This window comes from Hemitrygon akajei, chromosome 22 (assembly GCF_048418815.1).
Source record: "Hemitrygon akajei chromosome 22, sHemAka1.3, whole genome shotgun sequence".
Taxonomy (NCBI): Eukaryota; Metazoa; Chordata; class Chondrichthyes; order Myliobatiformes; family Dasyatidae; genus Hemitrygon; species Hemitrygon akajei.
In genome coordinates, this window is record NC_133145.1 from 38180495 (window position 1) to 38206417 (window position 25923).

The following is a 25923-nucleotide window of genomic DNA, read 5'->3' on the forward strand; positions in this document are numbered from 1 at the left end:
AATAAACAAAACACTATAACCGATATGAATGGATCCATATATGAATAGAGTTGTAATCAACTAATCCATGCTATAATCAACAAGGTGCAGCAGGACACTGCTTAATTACAGGATTCTTTGAATCACTTAATGAATTTATAAGTTCATCCAGTGAGTAGCTGGATTATGCATGAGGAACCAGGTTTCATTCCCTTTTCAAATGAGTTCTTGCTGTCAAATAATCTGTGAACAATCACTGAAAGAGGGCTAGTCACTTGAATAAATGAGTAGAGGGAGGTGGATATTTACTCGATCTTGAAGTCAATGGCGTCAAGACAGGAAATTAGTGGATTAGGAAATAAAATAGCCCCTTGAGATGATAGTAAAACAGCTTACACAGATTTTGCTATAGCAGAAATGAAATTTTATAACTACTGCCCCAGCTTTTCCAATTGTAAAACCGACAGCAGCCTATTCATTTTAATGGGTTATCGTTGGCATTATGGTTGGAAAAACTCGGCCATAGCTTTCTGTGCCTCACACCCGAGGGAGAAATTGCACATCAGTGTAGTAGTTCAAACTCAAATAATTATTTGTTCTTGAGAGTCCAGTCATACGTAATTTCTGTAACATTGGCAAATGCATCTTCTCTCAAACCTCCACAAAAACAAATTTGTTAGAATTATATTGCCATTTTAGTAAACTGTTTTCTGAAACTAGCTATTCTAAGGAAATCCTAAAGGACCCACCATCAAACAAGTTTATTAGTTATTGAAGTATATTTGAAGAGAACATATTATATCACTGTGTTATTGTCACAGTGTAACTCACTGTGTGTATAAAATTCAGTGTTAGGATAATCTTTGAAATAACAACGTGAATTTTAATTATACATTTGCGTCCCATAGCCATAAGTATTAGGAGAAATGTAATATTGGCACCCCATCTCCCACATAGATATTTTTGATTTCAGAACTGTTAAGTGTTACCATCTGCCTTTTTAAAAGATAGAGTACAGCAGAAAACCTCCTGTTTGTTCTGAGGTAAATGCAATACAGAAAATGGCTGTGAGTTCCAGCCAATTGAAGCAAGGCTTTTGGCTCAGTTCCCATGAAAAAAATGAAGGGCATTCAAACTTAGGATGTTTGCAAATGTTCCTTAATTTCAATATCTGTAAGTAATAGGCATTCAGTTCCTTGAATTATTTTACTTGGAAGAGGGAAAAGATGGTTTGATATTGCAATAAACATTGTGTAGTGCCAATTCAGAGGAAGAGTGATGGAAGACAGTTTCGTTGTTCCTCTATTCACCTTTGGCAGAGTCTGTCCTTAGGCTGAACTCTTTCTTTGCCAATAAAATTTATACGTTCTGGTCATTTCTGGGCATAGCTGGGCAATGGCAACAACTGATGTCAATTCTAAATACCCCTTTTGCAGAAAATATTACACTTAACATTACAATCACATTGGGATTAAGTATTTATTTAATATAGAGTAGGCTCTTCTGCCTTCGAGCTACAGTGCCCCAGCAACCCACCAATTTAACCCCAGCTGAATCATGGGGCAATTTACAATGACCAATTAACCTACTAACTGGTATGTCTTTGGATTGTGGGAGGAACCAGGAATACCCCAGGAAAGTCCATGCATTCCACTGGGAGAATGTGCAAACTCCTTACGGAACGGTGCCGGAATTGAACTCTGAACTCTGGAATACCCTGTGCTGTAATAGCGTCGCGCTCACTGCTGCGCTACTGTTATTCTAGCATTGGCTGTTAGAAACTTATACAGTTACTGATCCCACTGGCATTTTAAAGGTACTACAAAATTCTTAAGCCTGACAGGGCAGCGAAAAAAATTAAACCATACCAATTCTAAATGCAAAGTATTTCATGTGATAGAAATTATATTTTAGAAGAAATAAATAAACAAAGAACTGGTTAAGTAAATTAATATTTTAAAAAAATTACTTGGGTAAGGAAGAGGTATAAAAATGAGAATATGATATTCAATGCATTGTCACACAGTTTGATGAATGATTAAGAATTAATCAGCAACAAATTAATTTTACTTTGTGTACCTTAGTGCTTATCAAAGTGAACACTTTCCATTTTGGGAACACAGAATCAACATCAGGTGCAGTAACTGGATGCAGAATAAACTTCAAACTATTTCACCCAATTCCGTCGTTCAAATGCATTCTCAGATAAACTAGTATGTTAGTTTTTCATTTCCAACCTTGTAACTCTGAGTGACATTGCTAACTTGGAAGCAGATTAGAGAACTTTACCCTACCAATTAGGATATAGCCTGAGATTGCAAAAGCTCTTTTCACTTAGAACCCAGACATGAAGGAGCCTTTCATGTGTCTGTCTTGGCTACATTCAGTCCCAGATTGTGGAGGAACGATGCCAGTGCATTGGGCACATGATCTCCAAGTGGATAATATTTGAATTGAGATTATTTTAATATTCTCCACTCCAAGTATAATTTTTTTTTTAACTGCAGATGCAGGCAATCAGAAATAAAAACAGAAAATGGAAACATTCAGCAGGTCAGGCAGTACTGGAGGAAATAGGTTTGAATTTTTAATTTTTAATTAGTTTTCAGCTATGTGGTTCTCATGAATAACCAGAACATTTTCTGGGTACATAAAGTTTATAATTGTGAATAAATCTTGAGGTTAAAAGCCCTAGTCTTTACTAATTTTTGATGAAGGTTGGGAAGCGGGAGTGAATTCTGGGCACAAAACTCCATGGTGTGAATTTGTTCTAATTGCTGTTTGGAAGCCAGCCTCACTGGGTGGAAAACACAGGAGCAGAACCCATAGACCAGATCCACTATGTACTCTGCAACTGGAGCAGGGGAGAGATGACCGGGTGAATGAAGAACAGAATCAATTGCAGGGAATTCGGAGATAGCTCTGGAAAAGAGACAGGGTATCAGTGACCACAAAGGTAATACAAATGTTGAGAGGTCAGTATTGCCTGGGATCTCTGTCATCATGGGTTCAGATGCTTGCCTCTGTGGAGGATAGGGGACTTCAAAAAGAATCATGAATCCAACTATAGAGTCCAATTAGAGGGGAGAAGGTTTAGGTAAATTTGATTTTGGGAATGGTCCTCATCATCAGGTAGTGGCCATTAGGGATGGGATATACGTAGGATGTCATGTTGGGTGTAACCTGGAAGAGAGAGATTTGAGACATGTTGGCTCATGAAAACATTAAATGAGTAACCCACCTCGTTGAATTGGACATCTCTCATCGACCTCTTGGAACCACTTGTAGGTGGGTTGGTTTCATGAGAAAGATTGAAATGCTTCCATCGCAAATTTAACTGTTCTAGAGAGGGTGGATGGTTAAATTCCCCCCTATATTACCAATTCACAAATCGGTTAGTGTATTAAAAAACACAGTATGGTTTAAATTAGGGTGAGTTTCCAGTTAAGATCTCATTGCAGTTTAGGCAAGCTTCACACCCCCAATAGATAATTGTATCCATACAATAACAGAGACTCAATGGGGTGCTGAAAATCACTGGGCAGAGATGATCACTTGGTAAAAACTTTGTTCCAAAAATATGAAAATACAATGGACAGTTTGAATTAGTAATATTTGATTTTTTTTTTGCCAAATGTTGTTCATTCTGTTTGACAGGGCCAGGATGAATTTTAAAATATCAAATGACAACGAAATAGTATAAACTATAGAGATTTACCAGTTGGAACAAATAGCAGTTCTTAAGTAACAAACAATCTGCTGGAAGAACTCAGTGGGTTGAGCAGTATCTGTCAAGGGGAAACGAATTGTCAACGTTTCAGGATTGCAAAAATTAGCAGTTTTTTTTATTATTGCCTGGAGAGTATTCAAAGTTAGGTAGTCGCTTGTTTTCCAGGAGAAGACAAGAAGCAATTCATCCATAGCATTAACTTTTTGTTAGATTTTCTGTGGTTGGTCTTTAGGATATGTCTCCACTGATGAGTTGAGGTAGCAAGACAGGTCAGTCAGATGAGTGAAAAAAACTTTTAAAACACGTAAAGCAAAATCGTGGAGATTTTGTTGACTTACTAAAATACTTCTTAGACTACACTGAGAATGATAATTTTGATTCTGATTCATCAGATTATGGGAAGTATGTAATAGAACTGGACAGGGTACAGAAGAGATAACAAGGACATTGTTAAGTCTCAAACATTTTAATTATGAGGAAAGTTTGGTTTGGCTGGGGCTTTTTACAGTACAACAGAAGTAGAGGAGAGATTTAACTGAGACGTATAGAGTTATGAAGCATCTAAAACAAATAGGTAGGGGTTACTTTCTTTGTCAGGGAACTGAAAAAACAGGTTAAAAAGAGAGGTAAGGAAAGCATTTTATCCAAAGGTTGTAAGATACGAACCCTCATTGCTTTTAAAAGGTAATTGGATGCTTATATTAGAACTGCAGAACAAGACTAGAAAGTGGAATTGGTAGAGTCATTGTTTTTAACCAGCAGAGACACAGTTGGGGGGGGGGGGTGTCCTCCTCTGTAAATAGCTGGACATCACCAACAAAACTTGGAGTGGAGAAAAAGAGAATGAAAATAATTACACAAATGCAAATTAGCGAACGCTTCTAACATACAGAACAAGATCTATAATGAAGCAGTGTTGGCTACCTCAGTAGTATATATTTAAGACAAGGCTGGATAGATCTTTGCATAGTAGGGAAATTAAAGGTTATGGGGGAAAAGGCAGGTAGGTGGAGATGAGTCCATGGCCAGGTCAGCCATGATCTTATTGAATGGCAGGGCAGGCTCGATGGGCCAGATGGCCGACTCCTGCTCCTATTTCCTATGTTCTATATTTTAAAACTGAATTCACCCAAACTAGCCTTTACATATGGAATTTATTCTGTAACTACATAATGTAACATGGATACCTGAAATCAGCCAAATATACTTCTTTTCTGGATGCACTTAGTAAAATACCAGATTCTTTCACATGTGAGAAGTTAAAAGTGTTCTCTCTAAATCATGATAATTATTACAAATTATCCTTGGGACGTGGATGCCTCAAGACAACTATGTACATCTGCTGTAAATAAGATCTCAGTCTCTAAAACTCACATTTCAGAGAGATCAGACTTTGCTGATAATTTTGATTCAATTAAGCATCAACTTAAGCAAGAACACTGAATGTATTGTGTCTGTGTCAAATGATATACTTGAAATGAACAGCAGCCCACTGCCATCGGACTTCATTATTCCAACACTCACCCTGAATAATAAAGCCAGCTGTGAAGCTAACTGGGGTAACAGTGGATGATAGGAAAGCTTCCAGTGTATAAACATATATATATATATATATAAACCTGTACATCTATTGTATAGGCAATACATAAGCAACTCTTGCTTCCTTCCCCATGCAGGATATACATTTCAGAAGAAAGGTTTTCAAATAGTGGTGTAATTTTTAGATATTGTTTGAAGATTGTCAGTTTCAGTGATATTGCAAAAAAATGCAAAATTTCCCCTTGGTCCCAGGATTGCCCAGCAACATCAGTGTCAATTCTCAGAAATTCGTTAACACTATTATTTGCAAACCCAAGTAAATCCATTAAGGGAGACTTATACATTTAATCCTTTAAAACTGCTGCAAAGAAATTAAGCAGCTGATTGGGTTAGGGCCAAGGCTTGCTGATGATTGGTATCATCACAAGTCACTAAGCATCCAGCAAAATTTCAGTGAAAGCTGTGACTCATTTGATTTTCTGCCCCCTCAGGGGGTATTGCTGAGATGTGGATTTGTCACATGGTTATACAAGGGCTCCTGCTGCTCACTTTAACAGCTCCCCTCAATTACAAATTACAGGCAATTTCCTTCAGTTGATGCAGCTAGGTTTTGACTGCCACGGCTCAAACTAATCCACTTTGCCTGTGATCATCAGGAGGGCTTTTTGGATTACAGTGAAAGCTTTTCTGCCAATAAATTGTGTTAATGTCTGCTACAGGAAGTGTCTCTTCCCCGTAGAAAGAGGCAGGTGGACAATCCAGTAGCTGCTTTGTAGATTAACACACAGTATAAACTAGATATGAAGTGTTAACTAAGTCCTTCGTGCTCATAGTTACAGATCTGGAATAGTGTTGGTTAGAATGAAGCACTATACAAGTGCCTCTCTAATATCACAAGCCTTTCTATGCTGAATACATGAATGTCATTCTAAAGCATTGATCTAAATTGAGCTCATTCAGATTTCTTGCTGGAATTAAAAAATGGCTGATCTCATTCCAGCTTGGATTACACAATCTGTCCTTTAAGAGTTTGCAGAGGTATAATATCTCTCTGTTATTTTGTTCAAAAAAATTGTCAGTATCAAAGGCACTTTTGCCAATTCGCCAAAAGAATTGTCCACAATCTCATTTCCTACCCTTTCACATACCTCAGAACTTTCTTACTATTCCTAAATTGTAAAAGCAATTTAAGACTCCTACATCAACTGTGCAATTAGTTCCACTTCTATTCCTCAACACCCATAGTATTAAAAATGGAACACTATCTTATTTTGTGTTTGCCTATATTTCTTCCTCTTCTTCCCTTTTTAACTGCTGTTGATCTTTAACATCCTTTTTATTGCTTTAAAGTTTTAATACTGTTGTTCTTCACTCGTATGAGATAATCCATGAATGTTATAATTCCTCCAAAGGTGCATTCTTTGCATAGTTCAGACATGTGCATCATTATAATATATTTCATTCTATTTTTTTAATGTCTTATTCTTCAACTTTCAAAATGGATCCCAATACCAGCATTAAATATACTTGTTTTCTCCATGATGATATCTGTAGCAAGCTTACAGTATTTTCTACCTTTGTTTCTATTTTTTGGCATTTCCCCCCTTCTATTGCAATCCCTGTTTTTACTTCTATGAAAAAATTGTTTTGTACTATCAGCACGCAACATAGTAGATTATTGGAATGCTTAGCAAAAAAGCCATAGCATCCACCTTGAACCCTTTTTCTGAATCATTGTCATTTTAAGGATGATTCAGCAGGCTCACTTCATTTATTCCCTGCTGCTCTGTTTCAGTGACCACTGCCTGCTCCATGTTTCCGAAGCCCTCCCTCAGGTCCTAACTCCAGCTGACCAACCAACATGACACTTCACTGCGTGTAATTGAATTACAGAAAGAAAGATGATCCCAGGTTTAATTTCCAATCTGTCGTCAATTAGCTATGGCAGGCCACATTAACCATTGGAGATACTCAGCATTTCTGAGTACAGTCTGAGCACCCCTTATCCGGAACTCCAAAATTATTTTGAGAGCTGACAAAGCATCACAGAAGGAAAATTCCACAAGGAACTGGGAAGGTTCATGTGGATGCACGGGTCTCTGCACACCATTATAGTTCTAAGAAATAACCTTATATATGTAATGAACATAAGTCAATAAAAAATAGAAAAACACTGCATAAAGTGAAAAATGAAGATCTCGATCTTGTATTGAAAGAGTGGATTTGTCAGCATCAGAATGAACATATGCCATTTAACGGTTTGCTGAATGTGAAACAAGCTGAAAATTGAAGGTAATTGTGAATATTCAGTTGGCTGGTAGCAGAAATTTAAGAAAAGACACGGCATTATATTGTTAAATATTTGTGGTGATAAAGCATCTGCTGATCATGAAGCAGCAGAGAAATTCATTGACGAGTTTGCCAAGATTCTTGCTGATAAAGATCTAACATGCTGAATGGCTGCATCAGTACATATGGGTGATGAACAAGTGTGAGAGAAAGACTGCTTCAGTAGCACATCAATTCAGAGTCGGGAATGATAGTGATTAGTGATACCAAGCAGCCACTGACCGTCCACCTGGATGGCCGAGGTAGTGATAGTTTACCTTCCTGGTGGTTCAATGTACACATTATTGTTTTATGCACAAAATTGTAGAAAATATTATATAGAACTACCTTCAGGGTATAGGTATAAGCTGTTTATGTAATTTAAATGGTTTTCATGTTTGGACTTGGGTGCCATCCCAAATATTCCAAAATCCGAAATATCCAAAATCTGAAACACTTCCAGTCCCAAGCACTTTGGATAAGGGGTACTCAACCTGTGCTGTAAAATTCATAAGAGTTCTTGCAATAAACAACATGCAATGACCACTTGCTGGAAGTGGTTGTATGTGGAGAAACTTCTGTACTTGTTTGCCCACAATGTTCTTCACTAACTAACCAGTGACGTCAGATATTCTATGGAAGGAAGCCGGTTGCCCTTTCCCCAGTCTGGTCTGTAGACGACCAAGGGAAATGTCTCTGGCATACAGACAGGAATAAATGAGGAGTTCTCAATGTTGATCCAATATAATGAAACCTCACAAGAGGGGAAATTACAGCACAAGAATTCATGACAACTCATCTACTTTCTCGCTGCTGCCTGTAAGGAGTTTGTACCTTCTCCCTGTGACCATGTGGGTTTCCTCCAGGTGCTCCAGTTTCATCCCACATTCCAAATGGCAGATTAACTGGCCGTTGTAAATTGTCCCATGAACAGGCGCAGGGGTGTCAAACTCATTTTAGGTCACGGGCCGGATTGAGCAAAATGCAGCTTCATGCGGGCCGGATCAGTCGGACGCGTGCGAACGCAGCTTTCGTTGCCTCCGTTTTTTCAGCCTGCTCTCATGTGTCTCAGTCTCTGCTATAACTACAAAGTGTTTCACTTTACAAATTCCGTTTCTTATGAAGAAGACTGCCGAGCAAGACTGCCGAATAAACACTAAAAACCCTGAAAACCTGGTACCTGAATAAACTCAGCATTAGCCATATCATACGCCATAGGCGCTTCGATTACTGGGGCCAGCTTTAATAGTAATTAGATATTATCTCGCGGGCCAAAGATAATTCCACCGCGGGCCGCATTTGGCCCGCGGGCCTTGAGTTTGACATATATGGGAGAGTTAAATCGGGGGTTGCAGGGCAGCACAGCTCACAGGGCCAGAAGGGCCTATTCTGCATTGTACCTCAATAAATAAATATTTCAGACAGTAGAAGGAGCATCGATTTGATTGTGTCCTGCAGTCCTGCCACACAGTCATGACAGGTAGTGGAAGTCAAGTGATTAAGCGAAAGAACAATGAACTGTAAAGGATATAAACAGTAAACTGTGATGAAAACAGGACTGAAAGTGTTATATTTGAATGCACACAATATACCAATATTCGGTATAAGGTAGGTGATGTAGTACAGTTTAAGATTGGCAAGTATAACAAATATCATAGTTGGGAGCTTAACATACAAGGAAACACACTATATCGAAAGAACAGGCAGGTAGGCAGATGGGGTGGGGTGGCTCTGTTGTTAAGAAAATGAAATCAAATCCTTAGAAAGAGGTGACATAGGATCAGAAGACATAGAGTCCTTGGGGGTAGAATTAAGGAACTGCAAGGGTAAAAAGACCCCGATGGGAGTTATATACAGGCAGCTGAACAAATTACAGCAGAAGATAGAAAAGGCATGTAAAAAGGCCAATGTTATGATAATCATGGGGGATTTCAATACGCAGGTAGATTGGGAAAATCAGGTTGGTGCTGCATCCCAAGAGAGGGATCTTGTAGAATGCTATCAGATGGCTTTTTTCTTAGAGCAGCTTGTGGTTGAGCCAGGTAGGGAAAAGGCAATTCCACATAGAGTATTGTGTAATGAACCAGAATCGATTAGAGAAGCTTTAGGAAAATGAACTCTTAGGAGGCAGTGATCACAGTACGATAGAATTCACCCTGCAGTTTGAGAGGGAGAAGATAAAGTCAGATGTATCAGTATTACAGTGGAGTAAAGGCAATTATAGAGACACGAGAGGAGCTGGCCAAAGTCTATTGGAAGGGGACACCAGCAGGGAATATTGGAAAAACAACAATGGCTGGAGTTTCTGAGAGCAATTTGGAAGGCGTGGGGTAGATACAACCCAAAGGAGAAGTAGTATTCTAAAGGGAGGATGATGCAATTGTAGCTGACAATGAAGTCAAAGACAACGTAAAAGGAGAAGTGTTTAATAGTTCAATAGTTGCATTTAATACCAGAGAATGCACACAATGTATAACCTGAAATTCATGTTCTTCACGGACATCCACAAAAACAGAAGAATGAATGACAGTAAAATGTTAGAACCCCAAAGCCCTCTCTCCCCCCTCCCACACACAAGCAACAGCAAAGCACCAACCCTCCCCCTCCCTTCAGCAGGCAGCATCAGTACCCTCCACCCACCAAGCAAGCATTAGCAAAGCCCCCACAGAACAACTGTGATCTGCAGTACGGCAAAAACTAATTGTTCACCTGACAATTGGACATGCCACAGGCTCTCTCGCTCCCTAACAAGGGACAGGGAGCTGTCACCGCAACGGGAGGTGAGACCAATGAAGCAAAGCAACTCACTGATTACATTGTCAGTCTGCTGCACCACTTTTATTCTGAGTTCTCTGACTTGAGAATTGGCAGCAAACTATCCCTACCATAAAGATAGAGAGAGAGTGAGAGAGAGAAAGAGAGAGAGTGAGATATCTCCAACCCAAGTACAGAGGGCTCCAACTGCCAATCCGCTATTCACGATGTTCCATTTCTCCCTTGATGCCTCAGTCGGCAACATGGGCATGGAATCGACTCATCCACGGGGCTGCAGGGCTTTACCCCAAAGGTGCGCATCTTCCAGGCCACATCCTGGAGGTATCAAAAGCGACTGGTCAGTAAGCTCCAGGGGTGGGAACCACTGCGTTAAAAAAACCACAGTTTGAGTGCAGCTATAGATCGTGGACTCTGACAGAACCCAATGCACCCTGAAAGGGGAAAAAAAGAGACATTAAAGTGAAGAAATTAAGCTGTTTTGCAGATGAGCTTGAAGAAGCTGCCCTGTGGCAACACCTTAGCTCCGTTATAAGAGGGCAAGTACTATAGCAAAAAATAAGTGGGCAATTAGGGGATTGGGAGATTGTAAAAACCAAGAGCAAGGTACACGTGATGACACTGGAATCTGTGACATCAAGGAGCCTTAAAAATTTTAAGTCAAAGAAATTTGAGGGAATATATCCATGGGAAAGGTTCGATCTCAGCATAAACGAAGTTTCATCTATTGACTGAGATGAGGGATGATAGAAAATGGACTACCCTCAGTGGGTAATTACAACTCACGCTACACTCCAGAGTAACATCACCATGCAGGACAAAGTAGCCTGATTCATTATAGAGATACAAGAGAGACTGCAGATGTTGGAATTCTGGAGCAACACTGATACACAACGCTGAAGGAACTCAGCAGGTCAGGCTACACATTGAAGGGAAAGGAGTAGCCTGCATTTTAGGTCAAGACCCTTCATCACGTCCTAGTTAATGAACAATGGTCACTTCAACGATGTTTCTAACTCGTGAAGGAAAAGATGTTGATCCAATCCAATCCAATTTTTTCCATGTGATCAGACTTCAGAGTATTTTTATTTTCAAATTGCCCATTTTCAAAACAAAGCCTATAAAAATGCTAATTTCAGATGTAAACAACCAGCAAATGTAACAGGTAATTTTAACAGTCAGACTGTCTTTCAAGAGGGTGACCCCTCGCAAGGCAACAGGCCCTGATGGAGTATCTGGTAGGGCTCTGAAAACCTGTGCCAACCGACTGGCAGGGTGTTCAAAGATATTTTCAATATTTCATTACTACAGTCAGAAGTTCCCACCTGCTTCAAAAGAGCAACAATTTTACCAGTGCCCAAGAAGAGCAGCGTGAGCTGCCTTAATGACTAACGTCCAGAATGCTCACATCTATGGTGATGAAGTGCTTTGAAAGGTTGGTTATCGTTAGAATTAACTCGTCTCAGTAAGGACCTAGATCCACTTCAATTTGCCCATCACCATGATAGGTCTACAGCAGATGCGATCTCATTGGCTCTTCACACGGCCTTTGATCACCTGGACAATATAAATAGCTATGTCAGGTATTGACTACAGCTCAGCATTTAACACAATCTTCCTACCTTTCTATTAAAAAGCTCCAGAACCTGGGCCTCTGCAACTGCATTCTTGACCTCCTAACTGGAAGACCACAATCTGTGCGGATCGGAAGTAACATCTCCATCTCGCTGACAGTCAACACTGGCGCACCCCAGGGATGTGTGCTTAGCTCACTGCTCTACTCTCTCTACACCCATGACTGAGTGGTTAGACAGGGCTCAAATGCCATCTATAAATTTGCTGACAATACAAGTGTTGTTGGCAGAATTTCAGATGGTGACAAGAGAGTGTACATGAGCAAGATATATCAGCTAGTTGAGTGGTCCTCATAAAGGGATCAGAAGTGAAGAGAGAAAGCAGTTTCAAGTTCCTGAGTGTCAATATCTCTGAGGACCTAACCTTGACCTAATATACTGATGCAGCTATAAAGAAGGCAAGACAGCGGCTATATTTCACTAGGTGTTTGAGGAGATTAGGTTTGTCACCAAAGATACTTGCAAATTTCTACAGATGTACCATGGAGTACATTCTAACTGGCTGCATCACCGTCTGGTAAGAGGAAAGGCTACTGCACGGGATCGAAATGAGCTGGAGAGAATTGTAAACTTAGTCAACTCCATTATGGGCACTAGCCTCTGTAAGTATCCAAGACATCTTCAAAAAGCGATACCTCAAAAAGGCAGCATCCATCATTAAAGACCACCATCACTCAGGTCATTAAGAGGTTCAGAAGTCTGAAAGGACACACTCAATGATTCAGGAACAGCTTCTTCCCCTTTGCCATCCGATACTGAATGCACATTGACCATAAAGACCACCTCACTACTTTTTTGATTTCTGTTTTTGCATTACCTATTTAACTAATATATCTATGTATTTACTGTAATTCACATTTTTCTATTATTATTACTGCAAAAACAACAATTTTCACAACATATGCTGGTGATATTAAACCTGATTCTGATTCTGAGCAGTTTCTGAGGCAGTAATCTTCTTAACGTCCCTGAATCAGATTGAAGGTGTTTTGAAGGGGAAACAACATATAAGCAGACTTAAAGTAAAACATTCTTTTGTTAAATGAACTCATTTCATTAGAGATCTTCTGTGTAATACAGTTTTTGTTTTCTACAAGCCTGTACACAAAATCCTGCAGTGGGCAGCCAAAGGCGTTCACATAGAGGCGATAAAACAATACTTAAGGTCACCTCAGTGGAAAGACCAGAAGACAGCTGAAAGTGTCTTTGGCAGCGTTAACTCAGTTTTAAATGGGTGAATTTGACTAATATGGACTAGAATAACAGTGTAAAAGGCAAAGAGGGGGAGGAATTCTTGAAATATATACCAATTTTTTTTGATCAGTGTGTTTCCAGCCAGCAAGGATAGATGCAGTGCTTAGACTTAGTTCTGGAAAATAAAATACCAAAAGCGATGCCAGTTCAGTGGACAAATACACAGAATATCGTGATTTTGTAAAGGGAAAACCTATAGTCAAGCTAAAATTATTTAACTGGAACTGCATAAATTCGAGCTTAATAGAGAACAAAGCTGAATATTGAAAATCAGAGCAGTTCCAAAAATAGGGAATACTACGTCCAAAAAGAAGAATGACAGCAGGTTAGCAATTCAAATAAAAGAAAATAACACCTGCTTGTTAATGTAAATATCTGATCAGCCAATCATGTAGCAGCAACTCAATGCATAAAAGCATGCTGACATGGTCGAGAGGTTGTTGTTCAGACAGATCGAGGAAGAAATATAATCAAAGTAACTGTGGAATGACTGGTGGTGCCAGACAGGGTGGTTTGAGTATCTCAGAAACACAAATGTTCATACACAACAGTCTCTAGAGTTTACAGAGGATGATGTGAAAAACAAAAAAAAAACAGCCACTGAGCAGCAGTTCTGTGAGCAAATAAGCCTTTTTAATGAGAGAGGTCAGAGGAGAATGGCCAGACTGGTTCATGCTGACAGGAAGGCGATAACAACTCAAATAACCACATATTACAAAAGTGGTGTGCAGAAGAGCATATCTGAATGCACAACACATCAAACCTTGAAGTGGATAGGCTACAGCAGCAGAATACCACATACATACACTGTGGCTACATTATTAGGTATAGGATGTACCTAATAAAGTGGCCGCTGTGTGTAGTATGTGAAGAATGAGACCAATTAGGGATTACACAAACGAGCATGTGGAAGCATAATTAAAATGTTCAATGAGCATTTTTGCAACTGAATTCATATAAATCATGCCACATTATAGCAATAAAGGAAGAAAGTGGAGGAAATCTGGATAGAATGTACATTAGACGTGCTTTAAAGATTGTGTCCTCAGAGTATAAAATATCATCTGATCCAGACAGGATACACATTACTAAGTATCTTACCAAGCCATTGGGGAAGGAGGGCTGGGTGCCAGAAAAAAACACTCAGCCCTATTTAAAAAAAAAGGGATAACCCTCTGCCCCCCCCTCAAAAAAAAATAAAGGTTAGCCAAGCTTAACACTGTTGGTGGGAAAATTTATCTTTTAAAGATAGTTATCCACGACTAATTGAATTAGCATTTGGAAACATATGTGGTGAAAAGTCAGTGTAGATACGTCAAAGGTAAGTTGTGCTAAAGATAAAATCCTCTGCTTTCAATGACCAAGAAAGATGCATTAATAGTGTGCAAATGGATTTTCAAATGAGAGTTGATAATTTACTGCGTAATATTTCTTGGGCCATGAGATTAAAGACCTATAACAACTTGACAAGTAAGTGGAGGTGAACATTTTGAACAGGAGTAAAGGATACTGTGATCTTTCTTTCTGTGTTGAAACCATTTCATGTTTCAAATATGCTTATTATAAGGAATTAAGAGTAGTTGGTATAATTTCAAAGTTTGCAGATACCAAGAAACTCATCAACAGCTTAACAATGAAGAGAACAATTAAGATATTTCAGGAAGGGGGAAGCTTGATGAAGTTGACAGAAGGTGGGATGAAATTTGATGCAGAAAAGTATGAAACAATAAATTTCGTCATAAGAATCAGGAGAGATCATCTGAAATAATTGTTTAAATTTTGAACTCTGAAGCAGAAATGGAGAGACCTGGGATGGGTGTACACAAATCTTTGAATCATACTGAGAACCAATGATTTCAAAGCAGCAATAATGGATACACATAAGCAGAATTGGACATGGTCAACTACGTGTAAACACATAGTTAAAACAAGCAAAAGTACTCTTAAAAATGTCTTGGTTTTAAAAAATGGCTTGTAAATTATAAAACTGTATTTACTTGAAGAATAGAAAGTTATCCTTACTTTATTGCTATTTGCAGGAAGCTTAATTTTTTTTAAAGATGTATCAAATTTGTGTCTCATTGGGTCTGACCAAGCAATCTGATGAAGTTAATTCTGGAAACTGAAGGATGATACTAAGTATTTCAGAGTGAAAGAACACACAAAAAAAAGGGAGAAAATACCCAAGATACATAACAGAAGTATTGGTTCAGAAGCTGATAGTTGGACATTCTGTAAAAGATAGTGCCTGGATTAAGACACAATTGAATTATGAACAGAGGTAGGAGTTGAGAGAGTAATGGAGAAAATGAGAAATGAAGCAAAGCAAACTAGACAGGAGATTGGTCATGTATAGCAAACACAAAATGATAAACAGAATCAAAACTGTGTTTATTTGGGCAAAAGATTTGTTGCTTTCAAAAATGGCATGTTAAAATTAATGCTACATTTTGATGCTACTATCATTTTTTAAAATTACAGTGAAAGAGTTTAATCAAAGGAAAACTATTAATCTCATCACCTAAGAAAGAGTTTCAACACATGGTTGGTAATACTTCAAAACGCAAAGAAAGGGTTAATTAATAATATGGTTAAGTTTAGGAGTAATACTCTTCTCAAGCAATTGACTTGAAACTAAGTGACGGTGTCTGAATATGGAAATTCTAACTAAGGAACAAATATATGAGAAAAGATATGAGGAAAATAAGGTAATAAAGGAATGAATCATATTAACATAACTAACTGTGGTACAAGTATTTCAAATTTTTAAAAAATCAGTTACGATTACTAAATGAAAATATATAAATTCAGGATAAAAGTATGCTTTCCAATTAAAGAGTGACAAAGGAGTAAACATATGTTTTAATTTATTTCTTACAATAAGAGTCTAGGTAATTGTAAAATACTGGAACTTAAATCTAAGTTTCTGATCATAATTTTCATTGCAAATTCAATGTTGTCTATTTATTTATTGGGATATTTATATAAGATTATAAGACATAGGAGCAGAATTGGCCCATTTGGTACATCGAGTCTACTCCACTATATGATCATGGCTGATTTATTTTCCCCCTCAACCCCATTCTCCTGCCTTCAACTTCAACCTGTAACCTTTGATGCCCTTACTAATCAAGAAGCTGTTAACTTCCACTTTAAATGTACCCAATGAGTTGGCCTCCAAAGCATCTCTGGCAATGAATTCCACAGATTCACCACCCTCTAGCTAAAGAAATTCCTGCTCACATGAGTAATATTAACATATTGGTATTCGTATAAAATGGTTATAGCTTGGCCCAATAAAACAGGAAAAGTTTGAAGTCCGTATCCTTTAAAATAAACTTTCTGAATTGTGCAATGCTTTACAAAAGGACCAAATATTTATTAAATTCAAATTATAACATAATTTACTGATATCTCTTTCATATCTGGCAGTTCCCAGAGATCTCATCATTAAATTGAATACCCAAATCAGGCTTAATAAATTGCTTTATTTTTGCAAGGATATATGTCAGAAGATTGGTGAAATAACCGATGGCCAATTATTTATGTACCACATCTAATTCAATGGTAAAATACCAATATATATATGGACCTCAGATCTACTGTACTTACATTAGAACAACTCCATTTTGTATTGGCATTATTACTTCAGGAGGAAAAGTTCTTCACAAAGTCTGTTGCTATGCAGATTGGATACCGCACAGTAGAAATAAAACCTATCTACAGTAAAATAATAGTCTTATTGAACTTTACTGTGTATTTATGAAGCATTGTCTGTCTCATACACATTTTTCTCAAAAGGTTTCATAACTTATACAGTATATTTAATGTATTTTTCTCTGACCGTGGGACATTCTGGTTCACACACTCCTGCATTGCTGCCATTGCGACAAGTCTGTGATCAGCTGGTAGGAAGTGCACGAGGTTAAATCTTCCCTGCTGAGATCAAGCAGGCTACTGCTGTGCTGTAACCCAAGAACAGATGACAGTTCAATTGCTATTAAGGCTGTGACTCAAATTTAAGAGCCTGTAGTTCAAGATGTTTGCAGTGTATTGCCAGGCCTGCTGGTTTCTCTGTAATAGCACTGATGTAACATTTTTAATTACTTATCTCTCTCTCTCTGCCTTTCTTATTTTGTGTTTATTAAGTCACTTTGCACCACAAACATCATCTGGTCAAAGACTGGGCAAGTGGTTTGTTTCTCAGCCTCAAAAGACTTTGTTCTAATTAGAAGCAGATTTGATTGGATTTTTTCACTTTTAGATGAATCCCAAATGGAAATACTCAGCTTTACATTTTCAAAAGTGTTTTATTGGAGTTGCTGACTTTGGAGCATCTTCCTTCAAAGTTCAAGGTTCAGAGTTCAAAGTGCATTTATCATCAAAGTACTTATATGTCATCATTTTCAACCCTGAGATTCATGTTCTTGTGGGCATACTCAATAAATCAACACTAGAATAATAACCAGAATAGAATCAATGAAAAGATCACAACAACTTGGATGTTCAACCAGTGTGCAGATACAAAAAGAAAAAAATAATTATAATAAGTAAATAAGCAATAAATATCAAAAACAACAGATGAAGAGTCCTTCAAAGTAAATCCATAGGCAACATTTCAATGATGAAGTGAAGTTATCCCCTTTGGATCAAGAGCCTGAAGGTTGAGGGGTAATAACTATTCCTGAACCTGGTGGTGTGGGTGCTGAGGCTCCTGTACCTTCTTCCTGATGGCAGGAGTGAGAAGAAAGCATGTCCTGGGTGGGGGGGGGGGGTCCTTGATGATGTATGCTGCTTTCTTGTAGCAACGTCTTGTGTAGATATGCTCAGTGATGGGAACGGCTTTACCCATGGCGGACTGGGCCATATCTACTACTTTTTGTAGCATTTTCAAGGTCATTGGTGTTTCCATACCAGGCTGTGGTGCAGCCAGCACTCTCCACTACACATCTATAGATGTTTTTCAAAGTTTTAAATGTCATGGCATTCCAACAATGTCGTCCCACGTTAAAAGTGCTTTTATTTGTTAGAAACTTGTTTAAGAGTACAGCATTATACATACATATTTACATTGCTAAAGCCCAATGCACAATTGTCCTTTCTCCTTGGCAGAAGGCCATTCTAGAAGAGATTATCTAAGCCAGCACATATTTTCAGGCTATCTACAGTATAGTTTAGCTACTTGTTCTCTCTAGCAGTGAAGTCTGAGGTGCTATGAAAATTGACCCTTTACTTCCTGGTTTTCGTTTGTTCGCATTGAAAATCTTGGATGCAATTACTTGTCAAGATTTAAAATATTAATCTCTGTACATCTAAAAATACTTCTAAAAAGCTACATACTTTAACTAAAGTAAGCAACAATTTGAGAGAATTGTTGGTGTTTCCATACCAGGACACCACATTTCAGAGAAACAAGAGATGACTTAAATAAGATGTTTGATATTTCAAGATGAAAAGAACAGAACGAATAATTGATACGGTGAAATAAGGTATGCAGGGTGAGTTTCTTCAGGTCCCTTTCTGTAAATATGTGATAGTTCTAACATATAATCAGGTGAGCATTGCTGTGAAGATAAACCAAATCCCAAAGTATCTGTAGTAGCTTATTAAGGGACACCCATGCAAATAAAAGTTTGAAGATTTGAAAAATATGCATTGATCTAAAGAAAAACCTTCACACAAAGGAAAGAATTTTACAGAACGCAACTCTTTCAGTGGTCACAAGAGTAACTTAAACATAGTTAAAGATTTGAAAAAGAACTTCCTGAACTAACACTTTCCTTAAGACTTCAAATTTGTATTAGCAAGGACACAAGACACTTTGATGGATGTCTGTAAACAGAAAAATGTCATAACTGTACACTCAAATCATAATATGGCATGTTTAAAGTTATCCATAACTTCTAACTCTTTCCATATAAAGCTGCTGCCATTATGTGAATCTGTACTATATCAAACTAGTTTTGACTAATAAATCAAATGTTAAGTTATATTTTCAACAGGGAATCTAACAAGAATATTTCTGTAGATGATTCATTCTTAGTTGATTTACTGCAGATATGGAGTGAGATATGAGCTGCCTTTAGAACAAGAGCACACTACAGATGTGAAATGTACAGCCCTGTGATCAAGTGTTTCATTCCACTTTACCAGTAACAGACTGAGGGTGTGGTGAATGGGATAGATTAACAGCACGTAAACATCAAGCTGTGGCTCTACTCATGGATTCATTCATCATTATGTTTTACAGAAATTTTTTTCAAATGTGTCAAATAACAACTTGGGATAAAAAACTCATCCTTGGTTTCATAACACAACTATTATGTAGAATGTCAAATAATTTTCCTTTCCAGGAGGAGCATATTAGAATATTGCTGATGACAATCATTGGATACCAACAAATGTGACATTTCCAAACAGTTTTATAGGATGCTCTATTGTTTCGGTTATTCCAAACGATGTTTACTTTCAGTTAGTATTGCCAAATGCACTTTCCCAGCGTTCTCTGCTCCTCCGTAGCCTCCTGCATTAGACGAGTTTCTTTTTTCAGTAGAAAAAGGACAATTGTTTGAGGAACTGCTTTCTCACTGCTTTCCCCAACAATGAGTCAAACACTAAGGCACAATTGAATCAGTCAGACCAGTTCTGTTTTCATGAAGCCACACATCATAATTACTCTTCAAAATGGATGACATGTACACTGGTGTGTGCTGGACTTTTTACAGCACCAGATGTTGATTAACAGAAGTACTTGGAATAGCCTCATTCTCAGCATTAACTTTCTGAGCAAAGTCTAGATTCCTAGCAGTGACTGGAATTTTCAGATATTAATTGTTAAAAATTCAATGGTAGGATAATAGTTTGTAGCACAAGCCTCAACAAATCAAATTTCCTATAAAATTCATTGTGAACATCAAGGGAAAAAACCGGGACAAGAGAAGTTCTTTTCCATTTGGTGAAGATGTACCCACTTACTAATAGTTTGGCATAGTTACAGAAACATTATATGATTAAGTAACACTTGATTTCACCCGGGACGACACACTAATATTTCATTTTGTACAGACGTACAAATCATGATTAATTTTTATTGTCACCCTTCTTAATAAAATCAGATTTTTTTTCTTAAAATTATAATATTCAGTCAGTATTAAAGCAAAGAGCTACACAGTTTTATAAAGAAAGGTACTCAAAAGTAAAAGTATTCAAAACATTATGGGTCCACTTTCAGAAAGAATGACAATCTAATTTTGAATTTTTTTCTAATGCAAATTCATAAACTGCTTTCCTACATTATGAGAAATAACTGAAGATTTAGGAGGAATTCTCAAGTAGTTTGGGGTATTTCTTTTTTTAGTCTAAGTCCTGAAAACCCCACCTAATCAACTCTCAAATGAAGATCTTTCCATTGACAATTTAAACTAAAAAATCACTCAACCAAAGTAGCAGGTAAACCATTAAAATACACAAAAATACAACAGAAACATTTAGAAGTATTTTTATATAAACTCCAGAAAATCTCAATGTGATTAGATTGATAAGACATTGTTCAAGGTACTTAAAGGCAAAGAGTGCTCCAGCCACAAGGTAGAAATAATCATTATATTGGTCCGAACAAGTTATCGGAATGAATGCATGCGCCCCAAGCACAGAACCACATACAATCTTTATTAATCATGAAACTCTGCTAAAAAATACTGTATAGAAGCAATGAACACTGCATGATAGTGTATAAAGTTCTAATTTAATACTAACATTCTCTTGCCTTCCTTAATGTGTAGAGAATATTTTTTTACTAGTATTGTGTAGAAGCAAAGAAAAGCAGGAATGTAAGAATGTGTGATACAAAGGCAATTGGGTAGGGCAGGCAGAGAGCATGGACACTGACAAACTGCCATTGAAATCTGCTTTATGGCTCTCACGTGTGCTGTGAAAGGAATTTAAGCACATTACAAACTACTGTTTGACAACTAACAGCACACAGTAAATTTCGTTAGAAATAAACAATCACTTGTTCTAATCTTTCAAATTAGCATCCAGTTTAACAGTTCTTAACCTCTGGTACAGAAGCAATGTGGATTGTTTGAAGTACGATCAGTTTTCTCACCCTTCATTTTGTGTATCAGCATTTTCCTCTGCTAATTAAGAATGATTCATTACATGTAGGAATAAACCTCTTGTATGTGGTCTTGGGAGAAAACTAGTTTCTAAGGTTTTGATTGTATCCGCTGTCAGGCATTAATCAGTTACTCTTGTCAGCTCATTTCATACCCTTGGTCTTGTTACATCTTCTCTGCCTCAGATACTATGGAAACTGTTGCTATGATAATAAATATGATATTTGAAACAACTAGTGTGAAAAGCTCAGGATTACAGCTGCATTTGAAGAATTTGTTTGGTGTGCTGTTTAACACATGTGTCAACTAAAATATTCTTTAAAAGCAAAATGCAGATGTTAGATATGTTCATCAAATCAGGAAGCACCTACGGTAAAAGGAATATGGTTCAGGTTTTGCGTTGAAAACCTTTAAAATCCTCTTCTGTTCCTATTTTCTCTGTTGCAGCTGTTCAAGCCCATATCTTGAAGGCAGAGAAAGCTGGTGAATGGTGGAAGTTTACAGTGAATATCATCTCAGTGTACAAACAAGGGGTGAAACGGATACGGCGTGGAGACCAATTCCTTTGGGTCCGCTCAAAAGACGTCGCCTGCAAATGCCCAAAAATAAAAACAGGGAAGAAGTACCTACTCTTAGGGAATGACGAAGATTCTCCTGACCAGAATGGGGTTGTTGCAAACAAAACCAGCTTGGTGATACAATGGAGGGACACGTGGGCAAGGAGGCTGCGGAAGTTCCAACAGCGAGAGAAGAAAGGCAAGTGCAAGAAAGCATAAAGGGAGACTGTGCTGCTTGACTGTAAGCAAGAGTGATGTTAGGATAAATTAGGAACCTGTGAAGGAACTTATCTAGCAGTTGGGATTTTGGAATTGCCAATTTTGCACCTAATGCTGATTTCAAATTCAAAAAATAAACAAGAATACAAAAAAAAAGATGGACTACTCTTTGCATAACAGCTGCAAATGTTCTAAAAAGAAGAACATTTGTTTCATAACCAAAATCCTTTCACAATTGCTCTTCTCTGCATAACGCAGTATGGTTTTTGTTAAAGGGGCACACCAATACAAACTGTTGATAGCTGGGAGTCATGCCAAAACTGGTTTGATCCCAACATAAGCTGTTAACTTCTAGCTGTGCAGTTAACCTAAAATGTGGCAGTCTCTATTTCCTTCCCTTGCCCTGTTTACATTTGACACAACATTCAGTGTTACATACTGAGCTGGTCTGCCAAGAAACTTCTGGCAATCAATGTGGACATTGTATTCCTTATTAAATATTTTCAGAAACAGATAACTTAAAAATTTGTAAAATGCCATAGCTATACTTTGTGTCTTTTCAGTTCATCCCAACATTTACCTCACATTTATTACGCCTGTCGGTTTCTCCTTAATTCTAAACTAGTAATTCTTGATTAAAGACGAAAACTCCATGTCCCTCTGATAAATTCTCCAAGTTTGTTCTCACACAATTTTATGGATGAATTTTGATAAACTAAATCCTGTCCAAAAAAGACTGGCAGTAAAACATCCTGAAATCAAACTCATGCTAAAATATAAATGTAAAAAGAGAAGAAAAAGTACCCTTTCAGTATATGATTACTGAAATAAAACTATATTTTCGTTTCAAGTGAATTCTTTTACAGGTTCACAGAATCACTGCACAAGAACACAATAACAAATTCACCATCATTTCTTGTATTTCTCTTCAAATCTTAACATATATTCAAAGTCATTAAAGTTTCTATTTGTATAGTTAGTCCTTCATTAAAAGCCTTGGATAGATTTGAACATACTCTCGACTGGAAATATAACATTTGTTGTTAAAAAGAACAAGTAGAGGATGTACTGTACCTAATTCCTCTCCCTACACCCGACAGGCCTGGTGGGTCAGATCCATCACCTGAACAGTCAACTTCACACCTAGATCTCTTTTGTAACGGTGTCAATGATTACAGGCAACAATTTACTGCTTGTTCCAGTGACCAATTTCAGTTCCAATGGGGCAAAGTGACATTTCAACCTTGTGATCACTATCTCCGTCAAGCAACCAACTCAGGTCGCACAAATGACCCTTGCCTTTGCTGTGACCCTGTTTACAAGTATGTGCAGCTCATTCTCTAATCAATCATAACCGCAGACTAAAAAATAAAAAGTAGAAAAAAAAACTAACCTTAAACCAGTACATTTTACCACTTAAGACTGTATAAAGATGAGGTCTTAACCTAAAATTAAGAGGTACTAAAGAAATGAATGAGTTTTGTAACAGGGTAAACATCTTCAAGGTACCTCAGTTACAGGTAGTGTATAAGACTGACATAATTGGAAGTGTGTTTATATTGATGTAATGTAGTTCTGGGAAAAAAAGACTTTTATATCAGTTCAGCCATACTCCAGCTAACTTAGACTTTACTATTCCCCTTCTACACAGACCTGTCGGGCTATACTTTTACCTGTTAATAAGTTGAACTGTAAATGTTGTTTAGTTATGGTCATTGCATAGTTTGCAATGTTTTCCTACAATGCATACTAATATATTATCATTATTATATATGAATATATTTAATTACACATAAAATTGTGGATTTTTTGGTTGTTAGATGGCTGTAATTGAACCAGATGTGAACATGTACTATAACTGCTGAGCACCCACACTTGATAGAATTAAATCCAGAATTCAGTTGAATAAAGTCTTGTAAACAATACCATATAATATTTGCTGTGAATTATTCGTGTTGTGAATTTTTCATATTCAAAAGAGGGGAAAAATATTGAAAATTGTGTAAAGAACTGACCAGGCTGTACAATCGAGTTTTTTTTTAGAAAGTTTAAAATTCTTTCTTTTCTAAGTTCATTAGTGAACTGATACTCCAGACTGCACGTAACTAGTTGATATATGTGAAAATGTTCAGACTTTGATCATATCATGTTGGTACTGTAAAAGTTTATCATGTCTAATCCAGGAAACTGAAACATTATTTTTGATTAAATTGTTTATAGATTTCAGAGTTACATTTCTCAAAGAACACGAGAACATGTGTGCTGATACATTCGTTATAGGTGAACCTGTTTAGTTTCTGAGATAATACAATGTTAAGAATTGTAAACTGAATCAGAGAAACCGTTGCAGCTGAAATAACATGGGGCATCACAGTAGCGTAGCAGTTAGTGCAATGCTATTACAGCTCGGGATGTCAGAGTTCAGAGTTCAATCCTGGAGTCCCCTGTAAGGAGTTTGTATGCCCTCCACATGGAATGCAATGGTTTTCTCTGGATGCTCCGGTTTCCTCTCAGTGTCCAAAGATGTACCGGACAGTAGGTTGATTGCTCATTGTAAATTGCCCATGATTAGGTTAGGGTGAAATTGGGGGTTGCTGGGTGGCATGGCACAAGGGGCCTATTCTCCACTGTATCTCCAAATACATTCATATAAATAAATAAATGATATTGAATACACATGTCAGGCTTGAGTAATTCACGAATATTGTTGGAACCAAGAGAAAGTCATCTGGAAACACAGCCTGCGTTGCAGAATTATAATATAGATTGTATTAGCTAGAAATTGAATATATTTTGCCATAAATGAAGCTTTTATGAAACACTGCATAGCAGAAATCTTAAGTGGATTGCACTGTAATATACAATTTAATTCCTCTGTAATGCTGCTAAAATTAAATAACTGGAAAAATTTTGCTTTGCTTAGAATGGCTACTACTCAGAGACAGGAAAATTAATTAGGCATCTGATCATTGCTTATTATGTTTAAATCTATCTATATAGTATTGGCATTTGCCTCCAGCAGAACCTGGAAAACATGTATATTAATAGGTGACTGGGAGTACTCTAAAATTCCACACAGTATTCTAACATAATTACAAGATTATATTGGGGAAAACTAGGGAAGTAATGCCACAATCCATGTAGTTAACTGATAAGATGTGGAGGTCCCAAAATGAGCAGACACTGGAGAGTCCAGAGAGCTATTAGTATGATGGACTGTCAAGTGACCCAAAATGAAAGCTAAATAAATATTGAAGAAAAGAAAGAAATGTTAACACATCCTGAAGTAGTTTCATCTGCCAAAAAAGTCAGTTGAATTCTAAATTAGTACTATAGGCTCCAACAACCCTGACAGTTTTGACTTTACAGAATGTCTATCCACATAAATATTTTCAGTTATCTTGGCCTTACTTATTACAACATGGAGGAAGGCTAGTTGGCTCATCTGGTCCATGCTGGTGCAAAATGGAGCAATCCGTGACTCCCACTCGCCCTTATTTTCCTATGCCCCATCAACTTACACATTTTAACACGTCCAGCATTTTTCTTTGATTTTTATTTGCTGCTTAGCCACAGCGAGGTTCATTTGCAGTTGCTAACACAACTACAAGCGAATCTTTGAAATGGGGAAGGCAAGCGGAGTACCTGGCAGAAGGTGCAAACTGCACAAAGATCAAGATAAAGCCTGGATCCCTGGAACCACAGGTGCTAGCTGCTGCAGGCTTATGCCAGCCACTATCTCATCCACAAAGATAAACACATTTTATAAATCCTTCCTTTTCCAGATCTTTATT

At 37.5% G+C, this 25923-nt stretch overlaps 1 protein-coding gene across 3 annotated transcripts in view; it reads left to right on the plus strand.

Annotated features, from left to right (window-relative positions):
* LOC140714638 (netrin-1) overlaps positions 1-24054 on the plus strand; it is a 182056-nt gene extending 158002 nt beyond the window's left edge. For all 3 annotated transcript variants that reach the window (XM_073026018.1, XM_073026019.1, XM_073026017.1), the window contains one exon: positions 21801-24054. In XM_073026018.1, the coding sequence (XP_072882119.1) occupies positions 21801-22129 (329 nt within the window). In that variant the 3' untranslated portion in view covers positions 22130-24054. The remainder of the gene's footprint in view (positions 1-21800) is intronic.
* Positions 24055-25923: the final 1869 nt, after the last annotated feature.